The 27,981-nt window shown below is 40.1% G+C and overlaps 2 protein-coding genes across 3 annotated transcripts; both read left to right on the top strand.

Annotated features, from left to right (window-relative positions):
- The first annotated feature begins 1,117 nt into the window (after window positions 1-1,117).
- LOC4346856 (aminopeptidase M1-D-like) lies at window positions 1,118-14,542 on the top strand. 2 transcript variants are annotated; one of them, NM_001422738.1, is made up of 19 exons: window positions 1,118-1,327; window positions 1,406-1,551; window positions 2,599-2,701; window positions 2,837-3,023; window positions 3,140-3,233; window positions 3,371-3,524; window positions 3,804-3,908; window positions 3,992-4,108; window positions 4,529-4,642; window positions 5,716-5,898; window positions 11,037-11,328; window positions 11,415-11,536; window positions 11,628-11,725; window positions 11,834-12,008; window positions 12,092-12,206; window positions 12,290-12,357; window positions 12,480-12,557; window positions 13,767-13,844; window positions 13,929-14,514. In NM_001422738.1, exons 1-19 carry the CDS (start codon window positions 1,118-1,120, stop codon window positions 14,109-14,111), a joined length of 2,622 nt encoding a protein of 873 aa, NP_001409667.1. In that variant the 3' UTR covers window positions 14,112-14,514. The 2 variants fall into 2 exon arrangements, with proteins under 2 accessions (NP_001409667.1, NP_001409668.1); NM_001422739.1 differs by lacking the exons at window positions 1,118-1,327; window positions 1,406-1,551; window positions 2,599-2,701; ... (5 more) ...; window positions 4,529-4,642; window positions 5,716-5,898 and having other exon boundaries at window positions 10,361-11,328; window positions 11,628-12,008; window positions 13,929-14,542.
- Window positions 14,543-17,497: 2,955 nt separating this feature from the next.
- Window positions 17,498-22,507, top strand: LOC4346857 (uncharacterized). Its single transcript, XM_015757083.3, has 3 exons — window positions 17,498-17,674; window positions 17,866-20,910; window positions 21,678-22,507. The coding sequence occupies exons 2-3, from the start codon at window positions 17,897-17,899 to the stop codon at window positions 22,267-22,269; spliced, it is 3,606 nt and encodes a 1,201-aa protein (XP_015612569.1). The 5' UTR covers window positions 17,498-17,674; window positions 17,866-17,896; the 3' UTR covers window positions 22,270-22,507.
- Window positions 22,508-27,981: the final 5,474 nt, after the last annotated feature.

The raw sequence follows: 27,981 nt of genomic DNA on the forward strand, positions 1-27,981 counted from the left end.
TCAATTTCTATTCTTTGTTATCCATATAAAACTTATCTGTAACAAACCCGAGAACGACAAGGGCTGATGCATCGTCACGTACACAAATTGGGCTCTACAAATTTCTTGGCTCCGTCACCGTGTCCGTATCATTAGAAATCTTACATAAATACTCGCTCCATTTTAAAAATATATTACATCATTGATTTTTTTATAACATATGATTGTTCATCTTACTAAAAGAATTATATAAATATTATTTATTTTGTTGTGACTTGTTTTATCATAAAATAAAATATAATCTTAACTTATACTTGTACATATTTATAATAAATTTTTGAATAACACGAATGATACGAAAAGTCAACGATGTACGAGGGAGGTCCTAGTATGTGTGTGTATCATTCTTTTAAAAAAAAACTCACTCATGTCTGAGAGACGCTCAATGATTATGATCATCCGGATATATGATCGAACCTTCCGATTACTGCTTGTTTAGGATATCATCATGGACTCGTCGGATCAAACCTCCCCTGAACAAATTCGGCCGGCCGGCGGCTAATGCCGGTCAAAAAATTATTATTTCTTCTTACCACTATTCGACTCGCCGCCGGCAATCACCGTCATTTTTTTTTGGTTCTTGCGACGTCAGCCATTAGCTACTTGGGCCTTCGCAAGTTCATACCGATCCAGATATATGGCTGCGTTTAGTTCCCTTCGAACTTCCAAAAATTCCACCACATCAAATATTTTGACATATATATGAAGCATTAACTGTGGACGAAAAAAAATTAATTACTCAGTTTGCATGTAAATTGCGAGACGAATCTTTTGAGCCTAATTACGTCATGATTTGACAATATGGTGCTACAGTAAACATTTGCTAATGACAGATTAATTAGGCTTAATAGATTCATCTCACAGTTTATTTTGTTATTAGTCTACGTTTAATATTTCAAATGTGTGTACGTATATTTAATTTTTATTTTTGAAAAGTAACTAAACAAGGCTATAAATAAACCCACCCCTCGCGGCTTCGCTTTTAATTTGCTCGGGTTCTTTTCGCGGCTAAATAATTTGTTCAAACCTTTTCGATCACGCGCGCGCGAATCTCAAAGCGGCGGAGGCGGAGGCGGTGATGGCGGCGGCGGCGGCGGAGTTCCGCGGGCAGGCGCGGCTGCCGCGGTTCGCGGCGCCGCGGCGGTACGAGCTCCGGCTCCGGCCGGACCTCGCCGCCTGCGTGTTCTCCGGCGAGGCGTCCGTGGCCGTCGACGTCTCCGCGCCCACCCGCTTCCTCGTCCTCAACGCCGCCGACCTCGCCGTCGACCGCGCCTCCATCCGCTTCCAGGTAAGTAGACCGACCTGACCTTCTCCTCCTCCTCCTCGCTCGCCGTCGATCGATCGATCTCGCCGTGGTTGGTTGCAGGGCTTGGCGCCGGCGGAGGTGTCGGTGTTCGAGGAGGACGAGATCCTGGTGCTGGAGTTCGCCGGGGAGCTGCCGCTCGGCGAGGGCGTGCTCGCCATGAGGTTCAACGGCACGCTCAACGATCAGATGAGGGGATTCTACAGAAGGTAAACTTTGCATTTGAAAAAAAATTCGTGGTGATCGTAGCCTCGCAGAGGCTAAATTTGCGCTTTAATCTCTTGGGAATTCTATATTTTCAAAGATAAATTGGTCTAAACCCCTCAAGGAGATGTGCCCTCGTTTGTTCAAACTTCATCCAAATAGTTGTTATAAATTCTAAATTTGTTTTGACAATGTTCATACCTTATATATGAACTAATCAAGTCAAAACTAAGTTCACATAGTACTAGCCAAATACCTGTGCTTTGCCACGAATCAAAACAAACCAATAGTGAGGTTTTTGGGACAATTTTGTACCTATAGATGATATATTGTACAGATGAATTATGATAGAATCATATATTTAGAGGGATTATCTTATAACATTAAAATACATGGTTGGTACAAAACATGATGACGTAGGTAGTAAATAAAAAAAATACTATACTTGGTAAGGTGGTTGCCTTTTTTGAGTATAAATTGCTACTATTCGTATGTGACTTGTTTTTTTCGTTTCTCAACGTGTAGATCGAATTTGAATATGATTTTTGGCGGAGTATTAGATGTTACTCTATATTTGCTAATTTGTTTTGCAAATTTTCACAACCACTTGCATTGAATTTGAGAGAAAAAAGTTATGTTAGGGGACATCCCCTCGAGAACTCATGATCATCGTTACAAATTTGAACTGATCATCAGTTGATTGATGTGGTTGGGAAGTTCTTATGAACCTGTGGACTAGGATTTACCCTCTCCAGCAATGAATAGTTGTCGCTGGATATTATTCGCATCCAAAGTTTGACCGCTCACATTTTAGCAACAAATTTATAAATATTTTCGAAATATACTATATTATGAAAGCTCGATGCATGCTAAATAAGTTCATACCCTTTTTTCATCAAAACATTGAAATTTAAAAATTAAATTATTATGGTCAAAGTTGAAACAGCAGCGGTCAACAGTGACACTTAAATGGAAACGGAGAGAGTATTTTGATGATTTCTGGGTACGACTCATGTGACCTTTTCATATGAGAAACTGCCATTTTATTGCAGTAAATATGAATACAAGGGGGAGACAAAAAACATGGCAGTGACACAGTTTGAGTCCGTGGATGCTCGACGGTGCTTCCCTTGCTGGGATGAGCCTTCTTTCAAGGTTAATTAATTATTACGGTAGCAAAACCTGTTCACCAATCAGAATTTTCTCATCCAGAGGTTTGATGCACTATGTGTTAGAACATCGCCGGATCTATCTCTCTAATGTTTCCCCTCTTCATATTTAAAATTTCAGGCGAAGTTCAAGTTAACACTTGAAGTTCCATCTGAGCTGGTAGCTTTGTCGAACATGCCTATAGTTAATGAGAAAATTGCTGGTCCTATCAAGACTGTCGAGTATGAGGAATCACCCGTTATGTCAACTTATTTAGTGGCAATAGTTGTTGGTTTGTTTGATTATATAGAAGGTGTAACATCGGAAGGTACGTACCAGTAATCCAGCATACTTCATAGTTTCTCACATTGAAGTAGTTCTGTAGGTGCCATTCTTTTCCTTTTACTTTCCATTGTTTTTTTTATTGTTTTTAATTGTATTCAGGCAACAAAGTTCGTGTGTACACTCAAGTTGGTAAGAGTAATCAAGGGAAGTTTGCATTAGATGTTGGAGTGAAGTCATTGAATCTCTATAAAGAGTATGCGCGCGACCTATCATTTCTTCTAAATTGGTTTCTAAAGAAAAAAAATGATTCATGTTAATATATATCCTATTTACCCAAGGTTGTTGCTTGAAAGAGTCATTGACCAAAATTTCATTCTTTGAATGCTGTAGATTCTTTGATACCCCTTATCCACTACCTAAGTTGGATATGGTTGCTATCCCCGATTTTACAAATGGAGCCATGGAGAACTATGGATTGGTCACTTACCGGGAAATATATTTGCTTTTTGATGAGCAGTCTTCATCAGCATCCACCAAACAGAATGTATATATCATAACACTGAGAATATTCAGCTACATGTTTTTTTTTCATTATTTACAGTTCAGTTCTTAAACAGTGATGCATTACTTATAGTTCAGTTCTTAAACAGTTCTCAAACATAATGTATATATCATAACACTGAGAATATATTGTCACTATGATCCACCAATTCTATAAAGAAATTTACATTACAGTTTTTAAGAATGATTTCATATTGAGATATTTTCCTTGGGTGATCAAGTAGTTTATATGTAAATCTCTGTCCACATCTGTTCTGTTTAGGTAGCAATTACTGTCGCGCATGAATTGGCTCATCAATGGTTCGGCAATCTTGTAACCATGGAATGGTGGACTCACTTGTGGCTAAACGAGGGTTTTGCTACATGGGTAATCAATTATACAACACTGATTTTTAGAAATTTGATATCAAAATACTACCAACTGAGTGCTTGGACCTTTTGTTTGAACAGATGAGCTATTTGGCAGTAGATTCCTTTTTCCCTGAGTGGAATATCTGGACCCAATTTCTTGACAGTACCACCTCTGCTCTAAAATTGGACTCTCTAGCTGAGTCTCATCCTATTGAGGTAATAACTGTTTGATACATGCCATGGTCTAGTGCAGTCGTTCAAAAAATTGATGCATTTCATACGGTGTTCACCATTTTTTTTTTCTAAAACCATAAATACTACGCACTTTATCCTGTATAAAACAGAGAGCGTATTTTGAACTGCAAATTTGACGATGGTAAGTAACGGTGATGCATAATTTTGGTTACATTCTTATCACATCCGTTGGTTGATTCCTCACTGAATCTGGACAATGAATACGCGATATTTAAATTGATGATTTAATCTTTTTAGTCTCAAATGTTAATTTGGATGTCAAATTCACACGATGCACCACACCAGCACAATTACAAAGCATCAGCTGGTGGCATCAAACATTTTCACTTGTCTAAATGCTGGTTAGCGATTTTCCTCACTATGTGTTACTGTTTTCTACAGGTCGAAATACACCATGCCAGTGAGATAGACTCGATTTTTGATTCCATAAGCTATGACAAGGGTGCTTCTGTTATTCGTATGCTGCAAAGTTACCTTGGTGCAGAGCGTTTTCAGGTTTTATACTTGTCATTCTTTTATTCACTCTGGGTATCATTTGCATAACTTTACGGCTTATTCGAAGTTAGAAGTGTGTGAAATTACCTCGAACCATTTCCTTCCTTCCTTGCTGTTGGAGGGAGAAATGACACTTCATTTTATTCCCCTATTTAGTTATTTTATGAACAAACAGTTGTGTCTCTTGACTTGCTACTCTTCCACTCTATCGCAATCTCCCATGGCTTCACTAGCGCAATCAACCAGCTCCTTTACCCGTACATCCCCATCTCATCCTTGACTAAAACTACACTACACGTTGTCATGTCCCTAATCTCCTTGGTATGCGCTGTTACCATGATCCTGGGCCCATGACTGCCCTATGTGGAGATAAGATGGGAATTTCCTGAAAAACTGAGTAGAAGTGCATTGGGAGAAGCAAAGAAGGGGGAAAAGTTGGGAATGATAACAATAAGAGAGGTAGTTTCATGAGGGTAAATAAAGGACACACTCAACTTCTATGAGCAAATACATTATTATCCCTTTGAGTGTAAGGTGTCAATATCCTTGGGCCCTATTAATTGGTAGAGTACTTTTACAATGTTCTCTAATGGTTGTAGTCTACTACAAGTGTTATCATCTTAGAAATAATCTTAACTGTTGACATTTATGAGTTCTACTACCAGTAGAAAAAAATATTCTACTACCATTAGTTGATGTGGTAGTATAAATGGATATGATCCATTGAATTAGAAAAAAAAATAAATGGTCCAGATTAGTTCTATTACTAGTAGAGAGCATTGTTAAAACACCTCAATTTGTATCCAATTTTCAGCATAATGATCTTTTTTAGTAGTCATGATCAAACATCACAACATAAACCACCACGTACAAGTGAGAGAGAATGGAGGGATAAATTTTTACCACATCGTAAACCTAGCAAATCGCACACTCAATAATTAAAGGTTCAATTAGCTAGTTACATACTTATTTAAGGCCAACTCTTGCCTCTTTTGTCCACTACTCTACTTTTCTTCAACTAATGTATGGCTCCGTCATCTTGTACTAAACTTGTGGAACTGTTGCTCTTTCAGAAAGCATTAGCTTCATATATAAAAAAATATGCCTACTCGAATGCTAAAACCGAGGACCTGTGGGCTGTTCTTGAAGAGGTATCTGGTGAACCTGTTAAGAATTTGATGACTACATGGACGAAGAAACAAGGTTATCCTGTTATTGGTGTGAAGCTTAAAGGGCATGACGTGGAACTTGAACAGGTAATGAATTATCGAAAAGAATATGATCATTCAATGGATTACATTCATTTACATGCAAACCACCCAATACGTAAATTCATTATGCACATATAGTTTGCTCTGCCTTTATATTTTTGTTAGTGTGGTTAGGTAGTCAGAATTCCATACTTAAAATCCTCTGCTTATTATTTATGACAAAACCCCATGTTGAAAATTTTTGACAACTTTATCTGGGTTTAATATTTGTTACCTGCTAGTTAAGAAGATATAATAAGCTGGTTGGAAAATTTTCCTAGTCCTCAAAGAGGGCATGCTGCACAAGATCCGCAATGTAGCAGTTCTTATAATCTTATCTGAAGTTTTGGGAATTTTTCTCTAGAAGCTTCACTACTTTTTTCATTTCTCTAACTCTGCTATATACATGTACATATGAGTAGTATATGGGCCTCATGGGCCAACACATACATAACTCAACACTCCCCCTCAAGATGGGCGATAGATATCTATCATGCCCATCTTGTTACACGATGAAGTACACTCCCCAACACTTAAAGCTTTTGTTAAACAGTCAGCTACTTGTTCCCCCGACATAACAAAACCTAGCTTCAAAATCCCTTCATCTAGTTTTTCCTTGATAAAAAAACGATCTATCTCCACATGTTTTGTTCGATCATGCTGAACTGGATTGTTAGCGATGCTAATAGCCGACTTATTGTCACACCACAACTTCATGGGAATATTCATTAGCAACTTTAACTCAGAAAGAAGATTTCTCAACCATAACAGCTCACTTAAACTCACTGACATTGCCCTGTATTCTGCCTCAGCAGTTGAGCGAGACACTACCGGTTGTTTCTTGCTCCTCCAAGAGACCAAATTGCCACCAACAAATACGCAGTAACCAGAGGTTGACCTCCTATCATCAAGGCTGCTAGCCCAGTCCGCATCACAGTAGCCCTCCACACCTAGATGTCCATTTTTCTTGAACCATAAGCCTTTTCCTGGGCTCCCTTTTAAATATCTCAGGATTCTATATACTGCGTCCATGTGACCACTTCGAGGGTCATGCATGTATCGACTAACAACAGTCACAGCATAAGTTATGTCAGGTCTGGTATGACACAAATATATCAGTCGTCCCACAAGTCTTTGATATCTTTCTTTATTCACTGGATCTCCTAATTCAGCACATAACTTATGATTTTGCTCAATTGGTGTAGAGGCAGGTCGGCAACCGAGCATACCTGTGTCACAAAGTAGATCCAATACATACTTTCGTTGTGAAAGAACTATCCCTCTAGGAGATCTTGCAATCTCAATGCCCAAAAAATATTTGAGCTGACCAAGATCTTTGACTTCAAATTCTTTGCTTATATTCTCTTTTAACTGAGCTATTTCTTGAGTGTCATCTCCTGTAATAATTATGTCATCCACATATACAGCCAGGATGGCAATCTTCTTTCCACGGTGACGATAAAACAATGTATGGTCTCCATTGCACTGTTTGTAGCCCATGCCACACATTGCACGTCTAAATCTATCAAACCAAGCCCTTGGTGACTGCTTAAGGCCATACAAGGATTTCTTCAATCTCAATACCTTTCCTTTAGTTTGAGAGGTGGAAAAACCCGGTGGAATCTCCATATAAACTTCCTCTTGAAGATCTCCATGCAAAAATGCATTCTTAACATCTAGTTGGTATAGTGGCCAATCAAAGTTAGCTGCACATGATATCAAGGTTCTCACTGTGCTCATCTTTGCAACAGGTGCAAAGGTTTCATCATAATCGATTCCATATGTTTGACTGTACCCTTTTGCCACAAGCCTTGCCTTGTACCTTTCTACTTTCCCAAGTGGATCTTGTTTTACAGCATACACCCACTTGCAACTAACCACCTTCTTACCTGTTGGAAAAGGTACAAGCTCCCAGGTCTTGTTCTTCTCAAGTGCTGACATCTCCTCCATCATTGCCTCATGCCACTTTGGATCATTCTTCGCTTCTCTCCAATCCTTTGGGATCACTATGGATTGTAATGATGCAATAAAAGCCCTATAGGCAGGAGATAAAGATGAATATGACACATAATTAGCTATGTCATTCCCATTTTCCTCCTCAACCTCCTCAAAGCCATATCTTATAGGGGGCTTTCCTGCCGTGCTTCTTATCCCTTTCCTATTAGCAATAGGCAAGTTAGATTCCTCTCCTGATATTTCACTCTCCTCTCCCCCTGTCTCGGTATTCTCTTGTATAGGATCTGACTGATAAGAAGATTGATCATTTATTTCATCAATGACTAGAGGTTGTTGATGTTGTTCCACCATCTCATTCCTATCAATTGTTAGAGGTTGTTGTTCTACCTGTTGTGTCTCCAAGGACCTTGGCTTTCTCCTTGTGTAAACCTGTAGATTTTCTTCTTCATGTGGTTTCCTCCAATTCTGCTCATGTGGGAGTTTGCCCATAGGGCATGGGATTGACCCAATAACAACCTTCGTCCTCTTTGATTCATCCCCTTCTTCCATTCCTAGTGATTCATTCACCCCTTCATACCTAACTTCACTCATGATTGGATTGTCAAGATCAGAAAACAAATAACTCAAATCTGTCATTTCTCCATAGAAAGGAATAGACTCTCTAAAGGTGACATCCATACTTACAAATGTTTGCCTCTCAGATGGACTCCAACATTTGTATCCTTTCTGACCAGATGAGTAACCTATAAATATGCACTTGATAGCTCTGGGATCCAATTTTCCCACAGAAGGTCTATGATCTCGAACAAAGCATACGCATCCAAACACCTTTGGTGGAACAATAAATTCATTACATCCAAATACCATCTCATATGGAGCCTTCATCCCAAGTATTCTTGATGGTGTACGATTGATAAGATATGTAGCTGTCATGACCGCCTCACTCCAGAGGAACTTTGGTACATTCATAGTATACATGAGTGAACGTGCCACCTCCAAGATATGGCGATTCTTTCTCTCAGCCACCCCATTCTGCGGTGGTGTGTCAGGACAAGAAGTTTGATGTAGTATCCCTTCTATCGAAAGAAAACTACCAAATTCGTTGTTCACATACTCTTTCCCATTATCAGTTCTGATAATTTTGACACATGTGTTGAATTGGTTTCTAACAAATGCGTAGAAGTCCTTGAAGCATTTTAGTACTTTATTTTTATGTTTCATAAGATATATCCAGGTCATTCGGGAGTAACAATCAATAAAAGTCACAAAGTACTTCATTCCACTCACCGAGACAATAGGGGAAGTCCACACATCAGAGTGGATTAACATAAAGGGTGATATGCTCCGAAGTCCTCTGCTTATATATGTAGCTCTTGTATGCTTTCCATATTCACATGCATCACATACTAGTTTGCTTCTGTCCACCTTACTCATCTCATCAGGATATATCTTCCTCATAGTTTCAAAACACATATGGCCCAATCGACAATGCTGGAGAATCAATCTAGCTTCCTCTTCACTTGTACCAACTGCCAATGCACTACATAGTGCTTTATTTGTTCCGCTTCTATCTAAGTACCACAATCCGTTCTGCCTAATGCCAATCCCAAGCTTCCTTCCTGTTCTTCTCTCTTCTATTAGGCAATTTTCTCGATCAAGAGTAACCCGACAATCCATATGGTCAACCAAAGAACTTATTGATACCAAATTAACTGGAAAGGAGGGAGCATATAACACTGATGATAATGTAATGGATGGAGTGCACTGTACTCTTCCCACACCTTTGATAGGCTGTGAAGTACCATCGGCAGTCTGAACAGTTTCTTTATATGTGGGTGGATATGGAGTAAATGACACAAACTCACTTGGCATACCTGTTACATGTCTAGATGCTCCAGAGTCTAATATCCAGGTTGAGTGAGGTACCTGCATCTGCATGGGATGCGCGAGGTTGACAAGGTTGCCAAGAACTGTTGTTTTCTCCCTCTCCTTCCGTATTCTTTCCCTTATTTCTTGTATTTCTACAGCCATTTTCGCAAGCAGTTGTTCAATTCCTTGACTTCCCTCCATTCCTTTTTTTTTTTTTTTTTTTTACAAACTCACTCTATTCTAACACCTTGAAGACAACGTCCCCTGGTTTTCTTTCCTCCTGATCAGGGAACTCGACACAGCAGCACCCCTCTCCCTCTCTGTGACTGCCGAGGCTTGGACTGTGTTCTCGCATACACGAATTTTGGTTGGTTGCCTGCCAATCTGAAGCACTAACTTCACATTCACCTTGCACAACCTGTTGCCTTACTTCTTGACAATAATTAATTTCCAACACCAAAGCCGCTTCTTCCCTTCTAGATGAAGCTAGCTACAGCTTTCCTCACCTGCTATTGCTCTCTGCACCTGTAATCTTCAGCACACACGACACCACCAACAGATCCAGCAGCAATACTCCCTTCTTTTTCTTCCTTTCTCAACCACACACAGCAGTACAATACTCACAAGCTCACCTCCTTGCCGCAGCACACACAAGCCACACCAATAGCACAACCGGCAAACAATTCCTCTGCTCGCTCAACAGCAACAGCAACAACACACTTACCAAATTTGTGTTCCCCTTTTCCTTTCAGCAGCAACAGCACACTACCAAATCCTCAGCTCGATCTTCTCTGCCTCAGCAACAGAACAGCAATAGCAGCTCACCAAATCCTCACACCAGCACCAGCAGTGCCGTCCTCACAACCAGCAGCTCCCTCCGCGCGCGGCCGCCGTTGGCTCTGCCTGCCGCCGTTGACGCCGCTGCGTCCTCGCCGGGAGCTCCAGCACCAGCGTTTCCTTCCTCACCTGGAGCTCCACACGCTCCTGCGCCGCGTACACGCGCAGCTCTGCCAGCGCAGCTCCCTCAGCACCTCTCTGCACGCCTCGACAAGCTCCGGCGAGGCTAGGGTTTAGCCGTCGCCCGTCGCCAGCCACCAGCCGATTGGCTCTGATACCATGAAGTTTTGGGAATTTTTCTCTAGAAGCTTCACTACTTTTTTCATTTCTCTAACTCTGCTATATACATGTACATATGAGTAGTATATGGGCCTCATGGGCCAACACATACATAACTCAACATTATCCATACATGCAAAATTCAGCAACAAAATGATAAATTTTGCTATGATGAATTGCTGACCCTTTTTTTTTTGTTGCAGGACCAGTTTTTATTAGATGGATCCTCTGATTCTGGCATGTGGATTGTCCCTATTACTTTAGGATGCAATTCACATGATATGCAGAAAAGATTCTTACTGAAACATAAATTCAGCGACATAAAGGGCATCAATTCACAGTACGATGACCAAGACCGACAGAATAGTGGAAACTTCTGGATTAAGCTGAATATTGATGAAACAGGATTTTATAGAGTCAAATATGATGATGAACTTACAACTGCACTTCGAAATGCATTGCAGATGAAGAAGCTCTCCCTAATGGACAAAATCGGTAGACACAAACACAACATGGCACAATTAGTCTCGATTACAATTTACAGTGATTTGGTAACTGGTATTATAACACTATTATTACAGGCATCGTGGAAGATGCACATGCTCTTTCTATTGCTGGCAAGCAAACATTGTCGTCGTTACTACATTTACTGTATGCTTGCCGTGACGAGGATGATTTCAGTGTTCTTTCACACATAAATTCTGTATGTGTATTTCATGACCAATTGATTATTCCACGATGTCCGGTTATTCTTTGGCGCTTATTTGTCTACATATTTTATTTTGGCTTGTCAGGTAACTTCTAGTGTAGCTAAAATATCAATTGATGCTACTCCTGAATTGGCTGGTGAAATCAAACAACTTTTTATCAAGCTTCTTCTCCCTACTGCTGAGTATTTTCCTGCCCTTTAACTCTCAATATATTATTTCCCAAGATACATTCCTTTTGTATGGGTATGTTTGTTTAGATATGCTTCTTGTATGGCCATGTTTATTTGCAGAAAATTAGGGTGGGACCCTAAGAACAGTGAAAGCCACCTGGATGCAATGCTTAGACCAGTGCTCTTGGTTGGCCTAGTTCAGCTTGGGCATGATAAGACTATAAGTGAGGGAGTTAGGCGTTTCCAAATCTTCTTTGATGATCGCAATACTTCCCTTCCTCCAGATACTAGAAAGGTACTACCTTTTAGCCATATTATTTTACCTGGTCTTCTGCCCTTTTAATAGACTCATCTATCTGTAGTTTTTGCATTGATCAGGCTGCATACCTCTCTGTGATGCATAATGTTAGTAGCACAAACAGATCTGGCTATGATGCTCTTCTAAAGATATATAGGGAATCAACTGAAGTGGAGGAAAGGTTAAATGTATTAGGTTCGTACTTTTCAATCTTCTTAGGTTAACAAAGAATGATATTTTGGGTTTCTTCCCTGAAGGTTTTGTGTCCCTTTTTATAGGCATACTATCTTCTTGCCAGGATAAGGATATTGTTCTTGAATCGTTGAATTTTATTTTCACAGATGAGGTATAAGCTATTGATTGTTTCTTCTTTCATGATTCCATTGGAAGGTCATGGACGAATTTGTAGTTCTATGCTAACTACCTGTAAGTTATATACATATCTCATTTGCTTATCTTGCTTGTCAGGTGCGCAATCAAGATGCATATCTTGTCCTTCGAAGTGTTATTATTGACGCACGTGAAACTGCATGGTCCTGGTTGAAGGTATCAGTGTGTTGCATTATATATTATTGTTGATATTATAAATATTAAAGTTTTAACTATATATATTAAAATCAGATAAAAATAAAAGTCCATGTTAGAAACAACTTTCTAACTATTAATTTCGAATTTCAGAAATAAATAAAAATCGAGAGTCCAAGATAAGTACAGCTTCGTATTTATTAATTCTAAATTCTGGAAAAACTAGAGAGTCCACAATTTTATAAGTGTTCTTATCTAACATGAACTCTCCTATAATCTAGGGTTATGATAATAGGATCCACCTAATCAATGACCGTCTTTTTGGTTAACATAGAAGCTCCCTTGGAGGCTCAGTGCCCAATTTAGTATAGGGGTAGGGATAGATGTGTTATCGCCACATAAAAATTGTGACGTGATTCACTTAAGAATTTTGCATGTTTATTCTTCTATAAATCATCAAATATTATGCATGCTTCTACATTCCAAATTATAGTAAATAGCTAAATTCATTGCGCACTTCAATGCTGAAATAATACTCCATAGATACGTACGCTAAGGTGGTGATTATATTTGTAAAGGAAAAAAAAATACTTCCCTACTATCCGCTGAAGCACTTAATTTTTGTTCTCATCAATTTACCCCCCAACCACACTAGTAGGGAATATCTACTATCTGCTGAAGTGCTTCATTATATTGAATCTCTGTTTGCTCTCTTGTTATACAAGCTAAGTGAAATTGTGTGTGCCCTCCTCTGATCATAATTACTTGATATTTTGGACAAGATCTGGTTAATATTTATGTCAAAATATCGATGTCTTCAGAAGTATTTCATAATCTCGTAAACCTATTGGATTTTAAGAACTTGTTCTGTTACAGAAAATTGTGGCCAAAGTCGTAACTCAAATACCGTGAAAAACTCAAACTTCAAGTACTTTGACCAGAGGGAATATGATAATAGATGATCGCTTACCGTATGTATGAAATACTTTTGAAAAATAAATCATGACTTTTTAAAAGTCAGTCTTAGTTACTATGAAACTATACGCAAGTTGCCTCTTAAAGAAAAACCTTTGAATGAAAAATCGAGTGGGATGCCCTTGTTCAGGAATTAAATTTCACGTTTTGTTAACCTCGTGTTCTTTCTATTTCCTTACAAAGAGCTATTATACTATAAGCCAACAGTGGGATATTCAAAACATTTTGCTTACATGCCCTATTATGTGAATGCAGGAAAACTGGGATCGTATCACGAAGACATTTGCAGCAAGCGCAATCTTATCGGATTATGTCAAATCTATTGTCACATTGGTATCATACATCTGCACTTTTCTATTCCCCAATTCCGTATATGTTATTCTGATCGGGCCATTGCTGATCCTTGTTTCTTGGCAGTTCACCTCTAAAGAGAAGGAAGCAGAGATCTCCCAGTTCTTCGCAACCCGCACTAAGCCCGGGTTTAAGAGGGCACTAAAGCAGAGCCTGGAGAATGTGCGGATCAGCGCAAGGTGGGTTGATGGCATCAGGGGTGAAGCTGAGCTTGCTCAGACTGTGCATGATCTTCTCATCAAACTCTGATTTGATGCCTCCAGAATTTGATGCATTTGCTGTGATGCCAACTTTCGCCAAAGCATACATTGTCATAGCAGCTCATTGTGAGAAAAACATGTAGGAGTATGCCGTCAGCTTGAGTTCAAATAATTCCTCCTGGATGCAAGGTTTTCTTACCATTTATTCTTTATCAATAATGGATGCTAAGTCTTTCCTTAGTATCCCACATGCTTCTTTTTTTTTTTTTGAGAAAATCCCACATGCTTCTTTCAACATAGCAGCTCATTGTTGCCCTGTTTATGAAGTCATAATTCAAGAAGTGTCGTTATGTATTGTCAATCTCTCGTATGTATGTTCAGGCATATGTACAGACATTTATAATTCTTACAAAGTCTTGGACACGCACACGCTTCCGGTGGTGTTATTTTAATGTGATTTGTAGATAAGCATTTTTTATTTAATTACTATTTCCTTTTTAAATATATCGTTAAGTACAACTTCTTTTTGGGCATAAAAAGTTTTATGCTCAAATCAGACTCTATCATATGGATTTTATCATAATCTAAACTAACAAGGATTGTTTCTGTAGTTACCTTTAAGGCTCCTTTGGTTTTAAGGAAACAACATAGGAATTTTATAGGATTCTAATCCTATAAACTTTTTTCTATATAGTCATTTGAAACAAATGATTGGATACTATTGAATCCTATGAAATGTCTTATTCCATGCAAGTTTCAAAAGAAATTTAACATGAGGCCCAACCTCATGGAAAGTTTCTTTTGAGTCTTCATCTCTCCTTAAATCCCTGTGTTTTTTCTTGCCGTCCAATTAAAACGACCATTTTTGTATTTTTGTATGTTTTATAATAATTTGTTTTACACTGTATTCTATTAAAATTATGTGTTTTTCATATAATCATATTGTCTGTTTTCTCAATTTTGTGTTTTAAAGAGGACCTAAAGATTCTATATCAAGAGCTAATCCCTCTCTTTGTATTGTTGACTGAAACAACTGTTAGGTGTAAATCACCTTGAATAGTGGTAGAGCCAAAAGGTTCATACAGCTTGGGTAAGCATAATATGCATGCAGGCTATTCCACTGTTTCTAGTGGACATGAGTGACTACAAGTGATGGACACTCCATTGTTGCACCCACGAGTATCTGCGAGAATCCTATTCAGCCCGACGCGCCAGCTCCATTGTTAGTGTCTGCGCCCACATGCGACTTTTTTTCACGAGCCCACACGCACTTGATTTTTTTTGTGATTTTTTGTAATTTACAATTTGAATTTTTCATTTCAAATTTTAAAATATTCTATTGAAAACTTTCAACTTGATTTTTGAGATGAAAGTTTCTTTAAGTTTTAGTTGAAAGTTTTGAATTTTGAGTTGAAAGTTTTTGAATTTTGAGTCGAATGTTTTAAATTTTGAGATTAAAGCTTCCGAATTTGGGTTGAAAGTTTTCAAATCTTGACTTTATAGTTTTCAAGTCTAAATTGAAAGTTCCAATGTTAAGTTGAAAGTTTACAAATTTGAGTTGAAAACTTTAAATCTTGATTTAAAAGTTTTTAAATCTGAGTTGAAAGTTTTTATCAGTGTTAAAGATAAGGCATAGTTCCTATACATGGATTTATGGAATACGTCAATACCATATACTATACGAGTAGGTATACTTTAATTAAGGAAATACGACAAATAAAGAAGGAAATTATCTTCCTGGAATATAAGGTGTTAAAGTCCTGTTCAGGAAAGATAAAGTAACCTGGGGCTTGTATCCGGTCTTATCTCTTTGAGATCTACTTGCAGAAGAAGATGATCTACGCTATAAATATAAGTCCCCCACCCTCAGTACAAGGAGGGAGGGGCATCGAGTTGCAAGTCGGAAATCCGAGGGAGCCAAAGATAGATCTCGTCGGACCTTTTTCTCAACAGCGTCTAGTCAGGTGAGTCCAATCTTCTTATTCCCTATTGTACCTATTGTACTCTTTTGTGCTATTTTCGTCTATAATTCATATAAACTGGACTAGGGTTATTACTCATCTTGAAGGCTCAAACCGGTATAAATTTGTCTGTTGTATCGTATATACCTTGGTTCTAATGATCCCCATACTCTATAAATACCGTGGTCGGGATATCCACCCTCGACAATTTCAAATCTTTGACTAGAAATTTTTTAAATCAAGTTAAAATTAAAAGTTCTCAACGAGAGAAAAGACAGATCGAATAAGTTCCATAGGTATGTAAGTGACTTTATCTACTAGCGCACGCGCACGTGATAAGTTTCCCCAAGTGTCTGCCATCGTAGGGCCCTAGTTTGAAGTTCGGCCGCTGCAGTTGGATAAAACCACCTCACATAACAAGTGCAAAAAATTCTTATATATATGTGACAAATGAAAACTAGAAGAATCCAAACAAGACGTTAAAGAGAGTTGGCGTGGTGTCACCAACCAAAACTTATCTCCTGAAAAACAGCTCGGTATAATTATTGCTATACTGTGCAAGCACCAGCTGAAAAAAATGATAATTGTTATTCAGTTGATAAATTTTGTTGGTGACACCACGCCAACCACCATCTGACCAACAAAGTAATTCCTATCAATAAGCCACTATATAAAACCAAATCATCACCCCTTTTTTTACAGTGTTGGATTATACTTTGATGCCTCGTATTATTACTATCTAATTTTTTAAACCCATACTCCCTCCGTTAAAAAAAAAAGATAAATCCTGGATATAAATCTTGAAAATACATTATGTCCATATTTATATTCGGGGTTTATCTTTTTTTTTTTGGACGGAGGACGAATTAAGCACTTCCTAAAAGCCATGACTTTCCATCTACGTATCGCATAAATTTACCATTAATATATTAATCATGTTCCGCTTCACTTGATAGCGAATGCGTTGTACCTAGCTGTTTGCCTTCCGTGGCTATAGTGCATCCGCAACTAGCAGTTGTACCACACAGCTAAACATGCCCATTATATGCTCTATAATAATACGCCCAATTACACAACAGCCAATGTTTTCCCTAAATTTATTTCTGACAATAAATTACTATAACTACTGTCTTCCATGACTGTGGCGCATCCGCAGCTAGCAGCTGTATCACCCCGCCAAATATCTATAATAAATAAAGCATCCAATGCCACCATAGCCAATGTTTTGTTTCCAAGTTTATTTAAGATTAAAAATTTCCACAAACATCACAAGGGACTAACTCACAAAAGGGAGAAAACATTCAACTGCCCCACCCATTTCCACTCGAAGGAAAGTAAAAAAAAAAAAAAAAAAAACAAATCCACAAATCCCTCCCAAATATACACGCGGCGACCAGATCAGTCCCTGTAGCCCCCACCGTCCCGAATCCACGGGGGCGGATTCAACATTCGAGACTCGAGCGAGAGGAAGAGCAGAAGAGCCGAAGAGAGAGAGACGGCCTATTTTTAGCAACCCCCACACGCGGCGGCCACACGCCCAGTCCGAGGTCTGCGCGCGGAGCAGCAGAGCACACCCAGCCGACTCATCCGCCCTGCCTACCACATTTCGATCCCCTCACCGTCGCCGCCGCCGCCCGTCTCCGCCGCGGAGGTGAGCTCCTCGTCCCTCCCCCTCTTCGTCGCCGCGGTAGCGCCGTTTCGGATTTTACGGTTTGGGGGTGGGGAATTTTGTTTTGGGGGAGGGGAGGGGGATTGGATTTGTAGTTCCTCGGTTTGGTTTGATTTGGTGAGGCGGGCGGTGTGCGCGTGGTGGTCTGATTCCGATCTGTACTATGTTTGTAGGGTTTGTATTTTTTTTGTGGTGTTGGTGGTGATGGGTGGCGTGGAACCGCCGCCGCCACCGGCTCCGGCGCCGGCGGGGCTGGCGGCGTGGCTGGTGGCGCGTGGGGTGAAGCGGAGGGCGGTCTCCGCCAAGCGCTCCTGGCCCCCCCTCTGCGGCCGCTTCCCCGCCCCGCCGCCGCCGCCGCCGACTGCTCCCGTGGCCGGTGACGATGGAAGTAAGGGCGTCGAGGGCGTTGTCGCCAACCAGGGCGGAGCGGAGGGGGTGGCTGTCTCACCTGACCGTTCCGTGCCGCTATCAGGCGGCCCAACCGCCGCTTCTTCGCTGCCGCCGCCGCCGCCGTCTATCATAGCAGGTAATGTTGGGGATAACAGTGTCGAGGGCAGAGGAGATGTTGGAGATAAGGGTGTCCATGGTGTCACCGAGGGCAATGAGGAGGAGCAGGTTGCCTCGGCTGTGGTTTCCTCGGCCGCATGCATTGGTGCCCTCTCGCACGGCCCGTCTCAGCCGGAGGCAGAGAGGATGGAGGTGGATGAGGGAGAGGGGCGGGAGACCGGAGAGGCGCAGCTACCTAATGATACAGATGCTCGGTTGTCAGATGATCAGGGAATGGGCGAGGTGCTTGATGTGATGCCTTTGGCAGTAGCTGCACCAGTTAGTTGTGGTGCTAATGTCTCTAACGGTTCTGCGGAGAATGTTAGGGATGTGGCCAGTTTGTTGATGGACAGGGAGGGAGGCAAGTGGGGCTGTGAATTCGAGAGAAAGGAAGTTACTAGCGATCGGGATGGCCGAGAGACGGAAAGTAGAGTAGGTGTTGGTCAATTAGAGAGGACAAATGATGTACATGATGGTGGCAGAAAAAAGAGGTGGTTGATGTCAGTTCTGAATCCTCCACCCAAAAGAAGGGCGATCTCAGCCATACGCAAATTTCCACGTGACTGTGGGAGGGCTGCTTCTACTCTTGCGGAAAGTGGTGCCTCTATGGAGGAGTTGCCTTTAGAAGCAACACCTATTAGTGTAGCTACCGGTGGTGCCTCTATGGAGGATTCCTTGGCGAGAACCCCTATTTCAGTCCAGGGTGCTTCTTTGGTGTGCGGTCTAGACCATTCTAGTGAGGCAATAGATGGCAAGACAATTGAAGATGATGAATCTAGCAAGGTAGAAAATAGGATCCAAGAGTTCCAAGTTGCCACAAATGTTGCCCTAGATGATTTTGAAGGAGCCAAGAATGGTAGTACACACCCAAATGATTCTATTGCCAAACCTTCTCCTAGCCATGGTTTTGTTGAGAGGGTGAATGGAAAGGGATCACAACAAGAAAAGAAGCTTGTAGCACGAAGTGCTGGGGATGGCAAGATGGTAAGCAAATATGAAGAGAGATTACAAAAAGGTACTCCCGAGACTCGTATGAGAGATCTTGTCGATGTAAAGGCAAAAAAGAAGATATTAAAGAGTGATAAGATGAATGGGGCATTGCAAAATGACGCTAGATCCTCTGGAGATGGTAAGATGAAAACGAAGGCTTCAAGCACTCAGAGAGGTGTGGTGCGCTCGGATATGAGCTTGAAGCAAGGTGATATTGCTCGTAAGGTTGATGCCACAGGCAAATGCAAGGGCGGCGTGAATAGCCTCATAAAGGAGGCTACATCTGGGAAGCATGCTACGACTAATGGAATTGAAGAAAATGATGATAGAGACCTTGTCAGTGACAGGATAATTGTACAAGCACTAATGGCCCCAGACAAATGCCCGTGGACACGAAGAAGGAAGTCTATTGGTGGTTCCTCCGAGTCTCGTACTCCTAAGCTTAAGAAAAAGTTTGGTAGGCCAAGGAAAGAATTGAAAGATACTACTCCAAGGGAAGAAGTTTCCCCGGAAGTTGCCTCTTGTAAAGCGATCAAGCATGAGGCCATAGAGGACAAGGAGGATTCTTACTTTGAGGATGAAGGCAACTCTAAGGCTTCTTACTCGGATGTTGAAGGCAACTCTAAGGAGCTAGTGCGTGGAGGAAAGGCACTAGTTGTTTGTGGAGGAAAGAAGGAGTTATGTGTTACACTCCCTCCTTCGGCTCCTTTTGGCACAGATCCCCGAAGCAAAATAAGGAATTTACTCATAAAATTCCATGCGGCATGCCGAAAGCTTGTGCAAGTTGAGGAACAACATAAAGGTAATATTGGAAGAATTGACATCGAGGCTGGTAAAGCCCTAAAACAAAACGGTTTTATTAAGCCCGGACCTATTGTTGGCAATGTTGCGGGAGTTGAAGTTGGAGATGAGTTTAATTTTAGAATCGAATTGTCATTTGTTGGACTCCATCGCCCATATCAAGGAGGTATTGACAGTACAAAGGTGAATGGAATCCTCGTTGCTATAAGTATTGTTGCTTCCGGAGGTTATCATGATGAATTGTCTAGCTCCGATGAACTCATATATACGGGTTCTGGAGGAAAGGCCATCGGGAATAAGGCAGCTGGAGATCAAAAGCTTGAGCGTGGTAATCTAGCTTTGAAGAATTCTATTGAAACTAAGACTCCGGTCCGAGTGATTCATGGATTCAAAGGTCATAGTAAAGGTGAAGCTAGCCATTCTAAATCCAAGCAAATCTCAACATATATTTATGATGGGCTGTACATGGTGGTGGATTATTGGAAAGAAGGCCCAGAGGGCTCGATGGTCTACAAGTACAAGTTGCAAAGGATCCCAGGTCAACCCGAGTTAGCATTACACATAATCAAGGCAACGAGGAAGTCCAAAGTTCGCGAAGGTGTTTGTGTGCCTGATATATCTCAAGGAAGGGAGAGGATTCCCATACCTGCGATCAACACAATTGACGATACGCAGCCAACAGCATTTAAGTACACTACGGAAGTCATATATCCACATTCCTATGCAAAAGAACCTCTGAAAGGCTGTGATTGCACGAATGGTTGCTCAGACTCTAATAGATGTGCCTGTGCAGTGAAGAATGGAGGTGAAATCCCTTTCAATTCCAATGGTGCTATTGTTGAGGCAAAACCTCTCGTATATGAGTGTGGCCCATCATGCAGGTATGACGTGCAAAAGCTTAGCAATCCAAAATAATAACAATAACTAAATAGGAGTAACATTTGCATCATATTCTGATAATACCAAAGTAGATTCACAGAACCAGGAAATATTTCTCATTGCTTCTGAAATTTTTACCCTTTCAACAAGGGCTGACATTTGGTTGCAGATTCATTTGTCAGTGAAACACCCTGCAACACACAAGGAACATAAAATTGTTGGTGGCATAGTTTAAAATTTCTCATAAAACCAACCATTTTCACCTTAAGTCTGTAGGTTTTCACACCAGAACTATTCATTTACAGCAGATCATTAGGTTGAAGGGAATAATAAAATATATTCTCAATCAGAGAGCTAGACATATTATCATAACAGCGAAATTGGTTCATTCACCTTAAATTGGTAGGTTTGCATATCAGAACTACTCATTCACATTGCACAATTAGGTTAATTTGAAACTACAAGTTCTGTTCCGATGCTTTGAGCTAACTAATGCTAATATGCATTGTTTGCCTGAAGTTAATTGTTTTTCGCGCCAGAATTATTATTAGATTAAACCCAAATTGTAAATTCTGTTTGAAAGCTGTGAAATACCAAATGCTCAAACCAACATATTGATTACAGAAGCAACCAATTCACGTCAAGTTAATTAGTTTTTACAATAGAATTTATTTGTTTGTATTGGAATATCAAGTTAAACCGGAAGTAGAAGTTCTGTTCTAAAGCAGGGAGCTAATCTAGCTAATCTAATGTTCAAAACTATGTGCAGGTGCCCTCCAACATGCCACAACAGGGTGAGTCAGCATGGTATCAAAATTCCGCTGGAAATATTCAAGACGGGGAACAAAGGTTGGGGTGTAAGATCTCTGAGCTCTATCTCTTCAGGCAGTTTCGTATGTGAGTATGCAGGTGAGGTGCTGCAAGAAAATGGAGATGAACATGTAGAGACTGATGAGTACCTTTTTGATATTGGTCATCACTATCATGATGAAGTTTGGGAGGATCCTAAATTTGAAGGCATTTTGGGTCTAGAATCTTCTACGTCCAAGACAACGGAGGATACTGAAGGCAGTAAAACAACGGAGGATACTGAAGGCAGTACTATCGATGCATCAAAGTGCAGCAATGTTGGAAGATTCATCAACCACAGCTGCTCGCCTAATCTGTATGCTCAAAATGTTCTCTGGGATCATGATGACATGAAGAAACCGCACATCATGTTCTTTGCCACCGAGAACATACCGCCGCTGCAAGAGCTTACTTACGATTACAATTACGGTAAAGTCGAGGATAAGAATGGCAAGGAGAAGGTTAAACCTTGCTTCTGTGGTTCGCCTGATTGCTCTCGCAGGCTGTACTGAGATGCTGTTGGTTGATGATGATGATGGCGACAATGGTGCCCATTTTTCAGTGGAACACTGTTCTGTCGTGCTATTGATACTTTGTTTTACCTCCTTTATTTTTTTACTCGTTCATCTTGCACAGTTGCAGTCATGGGTAGCATGTAATGTTCTCTTCTTTGTCTTTATCTCCTGAATTGAACTCTTACCGCATCTTTTGGAGCACCGACTAAATTGCAATGGAATTGATGTTAGGCCATTCCCATCCCAATGACTAGGATAGTGTCCATAGTATTAAATAAGTTGCGACCTAGGATAAAAAATGATATGGCAAGTGAATAAATGAGGAAAGAGAAGAAAACCATGTCTTGCCACCTAGGATGAAAAATGATATGGCAAGTGAATAAATGAGGAAAGAGAAGGAAAACATATCTTGCATGAGATATGATTTCTACACAACATCGAAGACATTATGTGAGATAAGTAGCACTAAATTTAAGTATGGAATAGTGATGTTTGCATTGGAAGAGTAGTGACTAGTACTAGTTTATTGATTTGGAGTTTATGGAAACTATATTAGTGTTTTGGGTTGGGAATGGTCACAACCCACAAGTTCCTTCACTGCTGGCAAAGAACGGATATAAATTTATTTCGTATTATTCGTCTATTATACAGTACAATGCAGACTACCCCTATGAGCATCTTCGAAGACTGGACCGATTGACGAAGTCACCACGACTGGAAGAGTAGTGACTAGTAAGTTTACGGAAACTATATCTAGTGTTTTGGGTTGGGAATGGTCACAACCCGCGTGACTACCCCTATGAGCATCTCTACCCCTATGAGCATCTTCGAAGACTGGACCGATTGACGAAGTCACCACGACTGGAAGAGTAGTGACTAGTAAGTTTATGGAAACTATATCTAATGTTTTGGGTTGGGAATGGTCACAACCTTCGAAGACTGGACCGATTGACGAAGTCACCACGACTGGAAGAGTAGTGACTAGTAAGTTTATGGAAACTATATCTAATGTTTTGGGTTGGGAATGGTCACAACCCATATCTAATGTTTTGGGTTGGGAATGGTCACAACCCGCAAGTTCCTTCACTGCTGGCAAAGAACGGATGTACTGTGACTACCCCTATGAGCATCTCTTCGCTGTCGATGGGTACGTCGTCTACCACTGAAAGCACAACGCCGTTAAATCCTGGAAAATTCGCTCCCATGGGGAGTCGAAGCCAGGACCTCAGGTACTACTGAGCCTCTTGTAACCACTAGGTTACAGGCCCTTTCGCTCAATCACTATATATTTATTCGTCTGTCATATTCAATCTACAGTTTTTTTTTCATTTGACCAACATTTTCTGTGTTTTGCAATAGGCTAGTCCTGATTTGATAAAAGCAATTTATATATATCTATATTTTTCACAAATGAATGGTACGCCATTTATAACTGACCGGATGAAAAGACAAAAAAAACCAAAAAAAAAAAGAAGTAAACTGTATTCATGGGACATCAACTTGATATACTGTGCAATTTAGTTCACTTACAAAGTGAGCGTGCTAATGCAATAATTAACTTAGCAAATGGATATCTTGCAAGGTGATATGAATGCAATTCACGAATTTACTAAGCGAGTAACGAAGCGAGTAACGTACTGGGTGAATGACTTGCAAGGTGATATGTGAGTGCAATTTAGTTTAAGAACTTACAAAGTGAGCGTGCTAATACAATAACTTAGTTCAAGAACTTACAAAGTGAGCGTGCTAATATAATAACTTAGCATGTGGATGACTTGCAAGGTGGGTACAATTTTGGTATATTGATACAACAACATATTGTGTCAACACACTTGCGCAGATTTATATAAGCATACTTATTTTTTAAAATATAGTCACTAAAAGTCAATTAGATTTTACCATGTAGAAAATTGTGTATTTCTGTTGAGATATGAGAATGTGAAGATAAATTCTAAACCGGTGATGCAAATTGATTCAATTCTTTATAGATTTAATCCAAGATTGTAGGGTAATATTTGCATGATTGTTACGTCGCATTGACAATTTGACATCATGAGAAAACTCATCTAGCACTCGTTAACCAAACAACATGTAACTAGTCAAGTTGTTACACACATTTTCTTGTACTGGAATATACTCACTAACTTATTATACTTAGACATTCAATTTCTAAATTTTTTTAACTAAATTACACCTACATACCAAGTTTTTTTTTACCAGGAGTGTACTTTTTACTTAAAAAAAGAATGTTATAACTTTGGACTCTCAACTACGAAACCTAGCTAACTTTGAAAACCACTCACATTTTATCATGGGTCTTATGTTATTCGATGAACTGGCGTCTACATGGAGTCAACGTGATTGAAGAGTAACGACAGCAAAATACAATGAATAATAAATGTCAATCTTGTTTTTTTTCCTTTGTCTTTTCCCCTAACCCTATATATAATTTATTTAAAATTGCTAACTATGATGCCACATGCTGCCAAGTCATCCAGAGCCATCCAAATTTAGGTCGAAGAAGATATTTTTAGAAGTTCCTTTTATAGTAACAACAATTTTAACTTTTAAGGCCCTTCATTTTTTTTTAGATAATGTTAAGGCCCTTCATTTGAAGGAAAAACATAAAAAAATTGTAGAATTCCAATCTTATATGATTTTTCACATATATGACCGTTTGAAACAAATGATTGAAAATTATAGAATCCTATGAAATTCCTAAGTAATGTTGCTATAGAACCCCTTTGATTCCAAGAAAAGTTGTAGGAATTTTGGAGGATTTCATTTCTAAAGGATTTCCTAGATAGCCCTTTGAATCAAATGAATAGACACAATTAAATCTTAAGAAATTTATGTGGAATGTCTCATGTTATGCAAATTTTTGAGGAGATTTAACATAGGGTAGAAATTCATGAAAAGTTTCCTTTGAATCTTTATCTCTTCTCAAATTCCTATATTTTTTTCGCGGTCTAATCAAACGGTTATTCATATGGTTATCTTGTGTTTTGCAATCATATACTTGCATTCCTGTCAGATCTTGTCTTTTTCCTATTTCTACGCTTCAAAGGAACACGTGGCAAGTTTTGGGTGTTTTTAACATGAGTCCAACCTACTGGAAAGTTTACTTTGAATGTATCTTCGTCATTCAATTCAATTCATACGGGTTTTTCCGCGGTCCATCAAACGTTCATTTATGTATTTTTTCCAATGTTTTACAATTCTCTATTTTATATTTGTATTATTGTCTAAATCTTATATTTTTCTTATTTCTCTGTTTTCTCAATCTAATATTTAGGAAATCACAAGTGGATGTCTTAAGAAAAGAAACTAGCGGCCACTAGTTAGCAATATCAGCAGGCTATATACATGCCATGTCAGATCTTTGGATGAGTTGGAAGATAAAGAAGAGGAGAGAGAATCAGAGTGGGCGACTAAATTAGCGTCGACAGCAGGCGCACAGTACGATGCAGGGTGGACCCCACCTGCATTCTCTCCCAATCAATACATGAAAGAAGGAGATGGTGGGCCCAATATGGTAAATAAAATAAAGTTCATCTCTAGTACATGGCTGTGGATTAGAGCTAATCTATTGTACACGCCGCGAGCGAATCTCGTGCAACCCCATGCTAAGCCTACGTAACTAGCAATAATCCTACTTCTTACTGTTTTTACTGATTCTTAATAGTAAAATAATAATAATAATATACAAATTGATTTGAAAATTCTAAAATATAGGTTGAAAGTTTTTAGTTTGGATTTGAAAGTTTTAAATTTCAACTGAAAGATTTACATGAGTTGAAAGTTTTTAAAATGGTTGAAAGTTTTTAGTTTGGAATAGGATGTTTCAAAATTTGAGTTGAGAGTTTTCACATATAAGTTGAAAGTTTTAAATTTGAAATAGAAAGTTTTAAAATTTATAAGTTGAATGTTTTAATAAACTAGAAAAATGCCCGTGCGCTGCAATGGGTGAATGCTATTTTAATATTATTATTGTTATTGGGTTTAGTTAGGGTAAAATTCACTGTGGGAATTCGCTTGGATTTTGTTTTTAGAAAATCATGAGGTGGAATTAGGAGTCCGTCATCTCAAGTTAGCATGAGAGTTTTTTAAAAGTAATTTCTTATACGACTCCTTTGTATTTTCAAAAGCAAACGTGTTTAAAATCCAACTTTTATACGACTCCTGTATTTCCAAAAGCAAAAGAGCTTAAAATCTAACTTTTATACGACTTTTTTTTATTTCCAAAAGCAAACAAGCTTAAAATATAACTCAAACACGGATATGTACTTCCAAAAGCAATCAATCTTAAAACCTACTTAAACACGGACGACGTACCAAAATACCGGCAAAAACATATTTAATATTTATAATAGTAGAGAAGAGATGAGTTAAAAGTTTCCAAAATTATGATAAAGTGTAAAATTTGAGGGGAAAGTTTTAAATTTTGTGTTAAAATTTTTTAAATTTGAGTTATAAATTTTAAATTAAAAATAGAAACGTACACGTGCGCCAGCAACAAGCTAGCGCATGCGCGAGGTAGCGATCTCGAAGAAACTTGCCGATGACATCATTTCGTTTGCTGTGGGCCCAAGGCGATTGTGAGCCGAAGCCAAAAGCCCAAAAACAACCGTGGGCACAAAAGCCGAGCCCATATAAATATGGAAAAAGTACACCGGAGGTCCCTCATCTTGTCACTGAATTACAAAATCATCCCTCAACCCAAAATCCAGATATATAACATCTCTTAACTTACAAAACCGAGTCACTTTAGGTCTTTAGGTGATTTTGAACCCGGTTTTATCTTACGTGGCAACTGAGTCAGCGTGGGACCCACATGGGTCCCACATGTCAATGACTACTTTCTTTCCCCTCTCTCTACCTCTTTCCTCTCTCTCTTCTTCTCTACCTCTCTTCCTCTCTCTCTTCTTGGCAACCGGCCATGCGGGAGGACTGAGGAGCGCGGCTGACGACGGGCGGGGAGAGGAGCGGAGGTGGAGACGGATGCGGCGGGGCGCCACCGGCGATGGCCTCGCCGTCGCCTCGCTCTCCGCTCTGCTTGACGAGAAGCAACTCCAGCGCTCGCCCAAACCCACCCTCGCCGAGTACGCTGTCCGGCTTGAAGTTCCTCGTCGCCGCCCTGAGCTCTGCGAACATGAAGATTCAGAGGTTGGGGACCTCCAGGATCCTCCCCTCCGGCTCCGGGTAGAGCGCCCCGGCGACGCCGATGACTGCGCCGCCTGCTGCTCCCAGGGGCATATTGTTGCTGCTACTGCTGCTGCTTGGTGATGCTGCTCATGGACGAGCTCGACCTTCCGACGTGATGCCCGGTGGCGCTGCTTATGGAAGCAAACACGTTGTGTAGTGCCATGATGGGACTACGCCTATTTGCTGGAGCGGCTGCTTCTGCTGCGAGGTTTGAAATTTGATTAGAATATGTTGTCAAGAACCAAGGGAGAAGAAATGCCACAAGCATTTGAATACCTTGCCAGCGTCCATGGTGGCCTTATGTTGGTGCCCTCACGGTCGCAGCAGCTTCAGCCTCCTCGGAGCCGAAACAGTCCCCCATGGGATCAGCTGGGAGCGAAGCTCGATCAAATCGAGTTGATTATTGTTCGTTACCTCGCTGCGTACTGAAACTTGGCAAGTAACACGCGAGACGCTAGTTGATTCTTTCTTGTCAATCAGTAGCAGCTCTCGACTCAGCATCCC

The sequence above is a fragment of the Oryza sativa genome, chromosome 9 (genome assembly GCF_034140825.1).
Source record: "Oryza sativa Japonica Group chromosome 9, ASM3414082v1".
Taxonomy (NCBI): domain Eukaryota; kingdom Viridiplantae; phylum Streptophyta; class Magnoliopsida; order Poales; family Poaceae; genus Oryza; species Oryza sativa.